The sequence below is a fragment of the Macaca mulatta genome, chromosome 13 (genome assembly GCF_049350105.2).
Source record: "Macaca mulatta isolate MMU2019108-1 chromosome 13, T2T-MMU8v2.0, whole genome shotgun sequence".
NCBI lineage: Eukaryota > Metazoa > Chordata > Mammalia > Primates > Cercopithecidae > Macaca > Macaca mulatta.
In genome coordinates, this window is record NC_133418.1 from 80,071,362 (window position 1) to 80,083,465 (window position 12,104).

Here is a 12,104-nt window from a genome sequence, read left to right on the forward strand (position 1 = left end):
CTGTATTTTACGGTGTCTGCTATAGTTCTACCTGTGTTTTTGTTACATCTCCACAACCAGACTGCAACGTCTTTGGGCAGAGATTCTACCTCATGTCTTGGTATTCTCTGCTAAGCACACAGTACTGTATATGCTGAACAGCATCTGGGTAGATATTAGAAAAGGACTTATCAGGGCTGGGCCCCTGCACTGAGGGTCTTAAAACCATCTGAGGACTCTCTATAAACTACAACCCTTGTGTCAAGGGCAATCCTACAACCGTAGGAGCTAACTTCTCACCAAGAACTGATGAGGAGTTGCTGGGTCTCTGACTCAGTAAGCAGATAAGAACCCAAGTGTCTCAGCATCATTTCAGTTCACAGTACTGATCCCATATATACAAGGCAACTTCCTTGAAACAAGCAAACAAAGTGGTTTGTACGGAGGTGGGCAGAGATGTTAGATTTTTTTAAAAAAAAGATGAGAAAGTCTCTCAGCGAAAAGAACTTGGCTGGGCATAGTGGCTTATGCCTGTCATCCCAGCACTTTGGGAGGCCAAGGAGGATTGCTTGAGCCCAGGAGTTCAAGACCAGCCTGGGCAACATGATGAAAGCCCATCTCTAAAACAATACAAAAATTAGCCAGACATGGTGGTGCATGCCTGTAGTCCTAGCTATTTGAGAGGCTGAGGCAGGAGGATCACCTGAGTCTGGGAGTTCATGGCTGCAGTAAGCGGTGATGGTGCCACTGTACTCCAGCCTGGGTGACCGAGTGAGACCCTGTCCCCCAACAAAAAATTGCTTTTCTAATATGAGAGTTTATGATTTACACTGATAGCACACCTTGGATATAGGCAGGACTCTGGGAATCTGGTGGTCGGTTAGGGCCAATTTCTGAAGAAGGTTAAGTGAATTCTACAGTGATATTTCTGAATTCTTGACAGTTGGTTAGCAGTGGTAACAAGCTGGATTACTGTCAATATTCTGTCCTCTGGCTCTGAGTAAACTCACCCTGTCTGGTTGGCTTGGCTCCCCTCCCTGTACCCAAAGCCATTTCAGAGGAATATTAGTAGATACCATTTGTTGGTTGTCATTTCTGGACGAAAGTTCAACTTGCAGGCTGCTGTGCCTGTATTTTAAATTACATTTGGGTCCTCTGATACTGGACACTGCTGTTGTCATGGACTTTTAAGGAATACAATGACAGTGAGTCACCCTATCAATCATCAGTAACAAGGAGCCACTCACTAGAGGGAAAATGAGGGAGTTCACCCGTGCTCTCATAGAGTTCTATCAGCTCTGAAATCCTACATTCTCCTCACAGAGAGAAGGTATACATGGGCCGAGGGGGGGGGGGGGGGTTGGGGATTGCTTCTTGGAATGGATAAAATGTGCTGATTTCATTCCTTTTTCACACCTATTCTATTGTTTTCATCTATTAAGTTTGCTGGAGAGTCCCTTGTAGTGTTATGACAGGAGTTAACTATCTTTACAGTTTATTTAGACCAGCAGGTTGAGGAAAGCCTGCATTTCAGGTGGTAACAAACATTCCCTGCTAAAATTTGGGGCCTCCTGTAAAGACTTTTCAGGCACAGGTGGCTGTTTGGTTGAGGATCTAAGCTCAGCCTGGGATGTGACATCACCCCTGGGCCAAGCGAGGAGCCCACCCAGGTGGCTAAGCTCTCTCTGGGGACCTCTTTTCATTCAGAGCTCCAGTATAGAAAATGAAAGGCAGGGATACTCCCCCTCTCCATCTACTTTCTTTGCTTCTGGACCCTCTGACCCCAGACAACTGATTTGCTCAAGGTAGAAATCAACCGTACTCCCCTTAATGGCAGAATTCATTTGTTCCCACAGCTTGACACTTGAACCTTCATTTTGCAGTTACTTCTGTCTTACCAATGTAGAGTACTCTCCCCCACTCGGTGGGGACTCTCTGTAGTAAAGTGTCATCTTCGTCCAGGTAGACAATCCTCCCAGAACCAGTACAGGGCCTGCTACAGGTGTTCAGGATATATGTGCAGGGGAGATGCCGTGTGCCAATTATGTGCAGAAAGTTTCAAAGTCCAAGTCAAGAGAATCATGTCTTCCCCTCCCACCAGCATTTCTCCAGGAAAATGCTTGGAAGAAGGCCCCCATAAGGCCGGGCATGGTGGCTTATGCCTGTAATTCCAGCACTTTGGGAGGCCAAGGCGGGCAGATCACGAGGTCGGGAGTTCAAGACCAGCCTGATCAACATGGTGAAACTGTCTCTACCAAAAATATAAAAATTAGCTAGGCGTGGTGGTGCATGTATGTAATCACAGCTACTCAGGAGGCTGAGGCAGGAGAATTGCTTGAACCTGGGAGGCGGAGGTTGCAATGAGCCGAGACTGCACCACTACACTCCAACCTGGGCAACAGAGCGAGACTCCATCTAAACAAACAAACAAACAAAGGCCCCCATAGTCTGTATCTCCCAAAGTAACCAGAGCTAACCTCGAATAGATACTCAGAGCCAATCATGTGCATTACAGTGCATCAGCTTTTTCACTCCCCATTTTACAGATGAGAAACTGAGACTTCCAGACATTAATTCAGTCAATGGCAGAGACCAGATTTGGGCCTAAGCTTTCTGCCTCCACGGCCCATGTATACCTTCTCTCTGCGAGGAGAATGTAGGATTTCAGAGCTGATAGAACTCTATGAGAGCACGGGTGAACTCCCTCATTTTCCCTCTTTGGGGAGAATGGAACAAGAGGTGATTCCAGGGCCTGTTAGGGCCACACTGGGCTTGGAACTCAGGTGTCCCATCAGCCAAGCCAGCATCCCCCTGGATAAACATCTCATGTGGATTAACCTTGATAAGTTCTACAGCAATAAAAGAGAAGCAGCTCCCCTTAAGGAGCACCTCCTGTAAGCCAGGCACAGACCAAGGATTTACATATGTAAATATTTCACACCAGCCCACAAGGTGGGCATTAGTCTTGCCTCTTGACAGGTGAGGAAACTCAGGCTCAGAGAGGCAAGGTAGTTAATGTAGACTTGGGGTTTGTATGCAGATTTTTCCGACTCTTTCCACCCGCTACACTAGACCTTCAGAAACCGGGGCCACGCTATGAACTTGAAGCATTTGCTGGAAGTGCAGTGTTTGCATTTGCTGGAAGTGCATGGAGAACTTGCTGTATCTTGCACTGAATCATCAAGAATTCAGGGTCCACTATGTAGCCCCCCATGTTGTTTCTCTGTGGGCTTCTTGTGACACCTTCAGCCTCTGGGCCACAAAACCATGGAAGAGTTGTCTGGGCTCAAGAGAACACTAAAACCAGCTCTAATTGTAATGGAATAAAACCTTGACCATTTTCTTAGTCTTGGACTGTATACTCAGCAGCGGGAGGTCCTCCAGAAGCCAAACAGCCAGCCCTGAAAGCTAAGAAGAAAAGTCCAGTTGTCCTCTGGTTACTCCCATGCTCCTAGCCTCCTAGCCCATCAGCACAGGATGTGGGACTGGGCTCTTCACTGGCAAGCCCACATGATCCTTCTGTGGTCCATCTGGGTGGAGGCTCAGGGAGGACAAGTGCTCACCTCCCCAGACCTCTTGATGGGGATGAGGTTCCTGGGTGGTAATTTTGGTAAGTCCATGTGCCATCCACAACTGGGATTTCCCCTCTGGTGGTGGGCTCCTTACATTTTAGGCTAGAATACCTGGCAGCCTTGGGTATCAGCCATTCCAAGAGGGACCTAAGTGAGGCCCCCCCACTGCCATTCTAATGGTACAGGTTAGTGTGAACCCCTCTGACTTGGCCTCATTGTTCCTCACATAGCAGGAATAAGTGCCACCTCGCCTAGGGCCCTGCCCCAACCTTCTCTAGGATAAGGGTGAGTATCAGCTGTCCGTAGGAGGGCTGCTGTCCTTGCTCAGAGGGGGCTGCCGCGTGTGGCCACACTTCAGACAGAGGGAGTGTGTTCAGGGTTTATTAGAGGGTACAGAAGAGCTGCTGGATTCCAGTCCGATCTGCGTTTAGATCTATTCATAGCTTAGGCACTTTTCTATTGTAAATCATGCGAATGATTTACAGTGGATCCTAGGTAAATCATGCAAATCTGCTGCAAAATGGAGTATTTGCCACAAATGGGCTTTGAAGGGGTATTGGTGATGAGTGAAGTACTGTTTGTGCAGTGTGAGATCCGGAGTCCTTGAAAGCATTATATTTATGTATGATACATTTTCATAGAGGCTTTCATATTCAAGAACCTTGAGCCATCCCTGAAAATCCTGGTCTTGCAAATGCCCACAAGAATCACCCAAGGCCAACAGGGGTCGGGGGGATGCAGACACCCAAAATTCCTTCTTTGGTCGTCAACTTGGGTGGCCATGCAGTGGCCATCAATAGCTTGGAACATGCCCCTTCCTTGCCTCAAGATCTGCTGCCCAGTTCACAGGGGGAACTGAGGAAGCCAATTGAATTGGACTGACTATCACTTAGGAAGCTATGGCTACTCCTCCAAGAGACCTATTTTAAGTTTCTGAGCTACATAGAGATAGAAAAATAAAAAGCAACAGTGTACGGCAAAGGATGATTATCAGATTGCTCTGGGAACCACTGAAGGTTATGATAAAGATATAAAAGAAAGGTTGAAAGGTATTGGTCTGTAAGTCTCACTGAGTCAGAAGACTAGAGCGGACCTTTAAAAAAAAATACTTCAGAAACACACACACACTTCAGTGTTCTCAGATAAATATGCGTTCCTATCTTCGACTATATTAATACTGTTAACCTATTTTAAATTCCTATGGCACAGCAAGAGTCTTACATAGTTAGAAGGTTTTTTTTTTTTTTTAATGCATGAGCTTTAAACTCGTTTTCTTACTTTAAATAGATGTATATTAACTCTCCGTTTAGGCTGCAGGACCTCCCAGCTTAGTTTAACAGTCCAACAAAATAAGAGTGGATACAAACTCTGTAATTTACTCACAGGCATAAATGGATATATAAATGTAAAAATGTGCACAATCTTTTATGCCATGCTTGGTTTCATTGTGACCTAATGTTTATAATATGTAAATAATGGCTTCCTTTTAAAGCAAAGAACTATTAATATACAGATTCATCTGAAGTCCTTTTCTTTAATATAAACAGAAATAAAAAGAAAAAAGTATTCTTTTGCAATAAATAAATAACCAACGAGAAAGGTTGCCATTGAAGGAATTAAAAATGACAGAAGTCAACAGAAAACTTTCAATATCATACTTCAACTTTAATATGAAGATATTGTTATCAAAGGAAAAGACTCAAGGAATTCTTTGATAAAAATAATCTCACACTATCTTTGAAGCGGTTGCATTTATTTTACTACCCACTGTGTTTCTTATCAGAAGGCCAAGGGTACGAAGTTTCCTAGTTATGATTAGGAAAGAATCTAATAGATCAGAAGACCCAATTGAAGTTGGACATAATAAGTATTAAAGTATTACATGACATTAATCCTGCCATTCCATTACTCTCTCCATCTTTGTACACAGACTAATTATTCTGTAGCCAGTGTTCAGGAGAAAATAGAAACATACTTACCCTGGGCTGGAGTAATCTCTTTATTGCATCAACAAGGCTGGCTCTGTACTGGTCCAGAAACAGGCTGACATTGAGAAGAGAGCAGAATCCAGATTAAACTGGGTTTTCAAGTCTAATGATACTAATGGAGATAAGTACAAGGCTAATTACACATGTTTACCCAACGCTAAAAAAGAGAAATTGTTTCCTACCATTCAAGGGTCTCACTGGAGGGGGTGGGAGGGGAGAAGATATTGTGGTCAGTGTTATCCAACTAAAGCCAAGTTGTCAACATGCAATGGGCCAGGATTCACACGTGATTGGGCCATGTGTTAATGTTACAGGGACAATTTCCAAACTGCTGTTGGGGATAGCCATCTGGTTGAGATGAAGCACTCTGGCCACTTCCTGTCATTAGAGCCTAGTCTCCCTTAGACCTGGGCCCTCTGCCCACCAAGGGTGCTGTGTGGCTGCCCTCAGACAACAAACCACCAGCCCTATGACACCCAAACCATGAAATATATCTCAGGAGGTAACAGAGTTTAGTGATTAGAAACAGCACTGAGGTTAGACTCAACCTCTGACTTAGGAGTGAACAGCTACAAAAACAAAGAATAAACTCAGACAATATATCACAGAGACCATGGCAAGTCTGGATTTTCCTCTCTGGGCCTCCACATTGATTTTTTGTTTTTTTCTTTTCTTTCTTTCTTTTTTCTTTTTCTTTGAGACAGGATTTTGCACTGTCATCCAGTTACTGCAGCCTCGAATGCCAGGGCTCAAGCAATCCTCCCACCCCAGCCTCCCAAGTACCTGGGACTACAGGTGTGCACCACCGTGCCCAGCTAGTTCTTTTTTTTTTTTTTTTTTTTTTTTGGTAGAGACAGGGTCTCACTCTGTTGCCAGGGCTGGTCTTGAACTACTGGGCTCAAGCAGTCTTCCTGCCTCAACCTCCCAAAGTGTGCGCAGTACAGGCACGTGCCACTGTACCCAACCCAGGTTAATGTTTTTATAGTTCACTTTGATTTTTCATTTTCCATCCCTGATCTTTAGAGAATTTCTGTTCACGCAGATCTGCCTGTCACCCCTTTGCTTGGGTCAGTCTGACTTTGTCTTCACCGGTTATTATCTTGGAAGCTTGGGACACATTTTCCTTATCTGAAATTGCATGTCCCAGACCTTTGAGTTTGGGTTGCTTGGCAGTAGGTGGCAAGTTACTTAACTTGGCCATACCTGATGCTATGGTCTGAATGTTTCCCCCAAATTCATGTGCTGGAAACTTAATCCCCAATGCAACAGTATTGAGAGGTGGGGAGTTTGGCTCCTTTTTCCCCTTCTGCCTTCTGCCATGTGAGGACACTCGTTCCTCTTCTCCAGAGGATGCAGCATTCTGGGTGCCATCTTGGCAGAAGAGACCAGATGCTCACCAGACACCAAACCTGCCAGTGCCTTGATCTTGGATTTACCAGCCTTCAGAACTGTGAGAAGTACATTTCTGTTCTTTATCAATTACCCAATCTGTGGTATTCTGTTATAGCAGCAGAAAATGGACGAAGACAGCTGGATGTTTATTAAAACCAAGGAAAGGATTCTGTGGGTGGGGTTGGGGTGGGGACAGGTGTAAGCATTTAGTGCCGAAGGCACGCAGAACAGAGCCGGCTGTCAAACACCAGGGGAGTTGTCCAGCCTCTGTAGAAGGGCTCCCGGGCATTGCTAGAGCACTCTGTCAAGAGAAAGCAAAGCTGCTAGAGGCTGCCAATGATAGCTATTGATAGGGACTTTTTTTCTGAACCCCATGTTGGGATACATGATCTGATATTACGTGGGTGCAAAAGTAATTGCGGTTTTTGCCATACCTTTAATGGCAAAAACCGCAATTACTTTTGCACCAACATAGTAACTATGAACTGAGGTCATAATAACCGAGCTTAGAAAGTACAGCTGAATCTTTGAAATCTGAACAGTACTGGAATATCCAGGATGCCGAAACCATGGGGCCCGAATTGTATATACAACACCGAAAAGCAGTGATACTGTCTGGATGCTTGTCCCCTCCAAATCTCGTGTTGAAATGGGATCCCCAATGTTGGGGGTGGGGCTAGTGGGAGGTATTGGGTCATGGGGGTGGATCCTTCATCCGTGTCTTGGTGAACTCCCCGTGGTAATGAGCTCACGTGAGATCTGGTTGGTTGAAAGAGCCTCTCCTGTTTCTCTCTATTGCTCCTTCTCTCTCACCACGTGACTGCCTGCTTCCCCTGTGCCTTCTGCCATAAGGAAACTTCCTGAAGCAGAAGCAGATGCCAGCCATATGCTTCCTGTACAGGCTGCAGAACCATGAGCCAATTAAATCTCATTTCTTTATAAATTACCTAGCCTCAGGTGTACCTTTGTAGCAGTGCAAAATGGACTAATACAAGCAGTAAAGAGGTAAGGAAGAAGGGGGCACTATGCCTGTCCTTATGGAGGTTACCGTATAAAAGGGAGGTGAGCCAGGCACAAGGACATACGTTAAATACAAATGGCAGAAACACACACGTTTTAATAACAAAACAGTTAATACTCACTGAGCTGAGTACTAGGTAACAGATATCTTCTAAGAGCTTTTCATAGTTCATTTAATCCTCACATCAATCCTATGAGGTAGCTTTTACTGTTAGCATTATTATTATTATTGCCCACATTTTACAGCTAAGGAAACAGAGGCATAGAGAGGTTTGGAGTCACACAGCTACTAATTGGCAGGGCTGGGATTCACCTCTGTACCATATTGACTTCAGAGTCTGTGCTCTGAGCCACTGCTCGGTACCGCCTCTCACATCTAATTGTAATTACTCCTGAGCATGAAATAATGCACAGAAGAGAGCACTGACCAGTTTAGGCAAAAGGGGGAGGTCATCAGATGACTAGAGTTAGGCGGGATTGGTCAAGAAAGCCACCCCTGTTTACTTGCATCCATAGTGATCTCTCCTTTTTCCAAGCTCAGTACAAGGAGAGCATTTGGAAGTTCTCCCAGGTTCCTGCATTTCATTGTTGTCCTCTCATCCAGCTGCTGTGCTTCTTGAAGGCAGACAGCATCTGCGTTTCTTTCTTGTGTGTGTGTGTGTTTTTTTTTTTTTTTTTTTTGAGACCTGTTGCCCAGGCTGGAGTGTGCAGTGCCGTGATCTCAACTCACTGCAACCTCCACCTCCTGGGTTCAAGCGATTCTCCTGCCTCAGCCTCCCAAGTAGCTGGGATTACAGACATGTGCCACCACCCCCAGCTAATTTTTGTTTTTTAGTAGAGACAGGATTTCACCATGTCGGCCAGGTTGGTCTCAAACTCCTGACCTCAGGTGATCCGCCGACCTTGGTCTCCAAAATTGTTGGGATTACAGGCGTGAGCCACCGCACCCGGCCTCATCTCTGCATTTCTTTTCCTCTCTCACAACATTTGGAAAAGAGCTGAGGACATAGTAGATGAAAAGGTTGATTCCTGGGGAAGAACAGCCGTGCTGTAGAGGTAGTCACTATGGTGACAGTGTACGGCTTGAGAAGTGTGTGAGACATACATCTCCAGCTTTACAGCCATCAGTTCTAGGCTGTGTCTTTTGCAAAACAATAAATAAATAAAAGGACTGTTTTCTACTTAATAAAAATGGACAATTATGTCTTTTTAAAAAGCAGGGACAGCAGGCCGGGCATGGTGGCTCACGCCTGTAATCCCAGCACTTTGGGAGACTGAGGTGGGCGGATCATCTGAGGTCAGGAGTTCAAGACCAGCCTGATCAACATAGTGAAATCCCGTCTCTACTAAAAATACAAAAATTAGCCGGGCATGGTGGCATGTGCCTGTAATCCCAGCTACTTGGGTGGCTGAGGCAGGAGAGTCGCTTGAACCTGGGAGGCGGAGGAGGAGGCTTCTGTGAGCCGAGATCGCACCACTGCACTCCAGCCTGGGCGACAGAGTGAGACTTTGTCTCAGAGAGACCAAAAAAAAAAAAAAAAAAAAAAAAAAAGCGGGGACAGCAAAACTACATTTGAAACCTCTGAACTCAGAACACCATTTCAAATGCATTTGTTTCGAAAGTAATATGGAAAACTGTTCCATTCACAACTTGAATTTCTTCTCTAACAGTGGGTCCCTTACCTTAAGCTAGAACACTCAGCAACCTTGTGCATCAGCCGTCTCCATGAGGGGCCTGAGCAAGGCCCCCTACTCCCATTTCTAATGCTGCAGGGCAGTCCCCTCTGATTTGGCCTCCTGTCTCTTCACACGGCAGCAGTAAGTACTATCTACTCTAGGGCCCTGCATCATTCTTTTTAGCTAACGGTGAGTATCAGCTGTCAGTGGGAGGCCTGCTGTCCTCAATCAGAGGGGGCTGCTGTGTGGAGCTACACTTCAGACAAGGGAGGAGCTTGGTTCAGGGTTTTAAAGTTCTGGCTTTGATGTTACTGCCATGTGACTTTGGGCAGGTCACTTCATGTGAAGCCTGTTTCCTTGTCAGTAAGCACCCACCTATATGACTATGTGGACATGAAATTAATAAGATATGTTAGTTGATAAATATTTGTTGAGCATCTACTATATGCAAAGGGCAAATTTAGGCACTGGGGATTAGCTACGAATAAGACAAAGTTCCCATCCTCAAGGAGCTTTCATTCTGTCTTCATTTTGCTTTACTATTAATAGTTCCAGCACAGCATACACACAGAAGGCGCTCAATACATGGTTACTTGTGGACTGACTGGCAGATCATCACAGTCCTTGGAATCGAGGAGCTTATGTAGGGTGTTAGTTTCAATGTTCCTAAAGTGGGTGGCACATACTCCTTTGAACTGATATTGTCAAGGATGAATCCACTTTCAGGTAGGATGTTTCACCAGACTAGGTTCTCTTCCAATTTGATGATTTTCTCCTCTGAGGAGAGCAGCTTATAAGAAGTTTCCAAAAAGTCATTGCTTGAGTTTCTTTGGTTACCACAGGTTCCATGGAAGGTTCTTCTATGGAAGGTTCTTCTATGGAAGGTTCTTCTATGGAAGGCTGCTTTGAGCAATGGAAAAATAATCCTCAGATGGGCTAGAAACCATGTCCAGAATGGAACCTCATCCCATTCCATCCATCACTCAGGATGACCTGAGTATTACCCATGGAAAGACTTTACCTTTCCTAAAACTACATTCTTAAATCTTGGAGCACAGAATGTATGTAAATTAAGTGCGACAGAAATTTGCCATTAAGTCATATTAAACAGTGATTAATAACCATTAAGAATTAATGAGAAATGAATCAAACTATAAGTAAGTCTTTAAAATGTTCACTCTTCAGGACTCTCTATTTTATTCCTTAGTGAGGTAATAATATCTTGAGGTTGCTTTTTTTTTTTTTGAGATGTAGTCTCGCTTTACCGCCCAGGCTGGAGTGCAGTGGTGCGATCTCAGCTCACTGCAAGCTCCACCTCCCCAGTTCTGTAGGAAATATCTCTGTAGGATTATGGCTGTAGGAAAATATCTCTGTAGGAAAATACCCAGGCCTACGGGAAACCTGGCTGGTTGGGACATGCAGCATTTAAGCAAAGGACCACACTCGGTTTATATCTGTGCATCCTAAAACTGGTAAGATTGTTAGAAAAAAATAAATAAACAGCACCTTAAGAATTTAGCTTCAAACATACCCTTATAAAGTGCTATTTCTCCTTAAAGTTGGTCAGGGTGACAAAGATGTTAACATCACAGCTTAACACACGGCACACATTCCAAACACAGTTATTTGAAAGGTAATGCTGTCTACTCCAAGTCTCCAGATCAAATGTCTCAAAATTAATTCTTTGTAGTTCCCTAATAGATCTTTATTCCAAGTAAGCTCACTTGCTACTTAGCTCTGATGCAGAATTTATAACACTTTGTAGAGTATGTCATCTGAGCAATTTCAGTGTGTTTTAGTGTGAATGATATATAATCTCCTGAAAATTCACCCCTCAAATAAGTCCTAATGGGCTGAGAGAACAGCAGTAGCTTAAGTGGATCTATTAAAAAAGGCTGAGTGGGTCAGTGATGGGGACGGAGATACCATTTTAACTCTCCCTTTAGTTACTGATCAAAATACATTGGCAGTCTAGTTTGACCATGAAAGGGCGCGCACACACACACACAGACACACACATGCACACACAGACACACACACAGACACACACATGCACAGACACACATGCGTGTGCACACACACATGCACATGCAGACACACGCACACACACACGCACACACATGCACACATGTGTGCACACATGCACACACAGACACACACAGACATGCACACACACACCTCTATATAATTCACTTGTGGATCAACACTTGCTTTCTTCCATTGATCAGAATCACAGATTTTCCAACAAAGGAAAGGTGCCAGACCATTTTCGTCACCTCCCTTAGAATCAGAGTTGTATGCAGACTGCAGAGCATCTGTAATTCCTCTCATAGGGAAGTTAATTAGTGCAGAGAACAAGGAGACATTTTTCTCTGTCAATAGCCACAGAAAGGAAGACCCCTATGTAATTTTCAAGGTGAAATGTGCTGAGTTAAAGTCACTGTTTTAGGTTTAACTTCAGCAAAGGAATGACCCT

The 12,104-nt window shown here is 44.5% G+C and overlaps 1 protein-coding gene across 3 annotated transcripts in view; it reads right to left on the reverse strand.

Moving 5' to 3' along the window:
* The window catches only part of CAMKMT (calmodulin-lysine N-methyltransferase), a 407,800-nt gene that overhangs the window by 13,021 nt on the left and 382,675 nt on the right, over positions 1 to 12,104 (reverse strand). For all 3 annotated transcript variants that reach the window (XM_077959637.1, XM_001112368.5, XM_028831702.2), the window contains one exon: positions 5,531 to 5,594. In XM_077959637.1, coding sequence (XP_077815763.1) covers positions 5,531 to 5,594 — 64 coding nt within the window. The remainder of the gene's footprint in view (positions 1 to 5,530; positions 5,595 to 12,104) is intronic.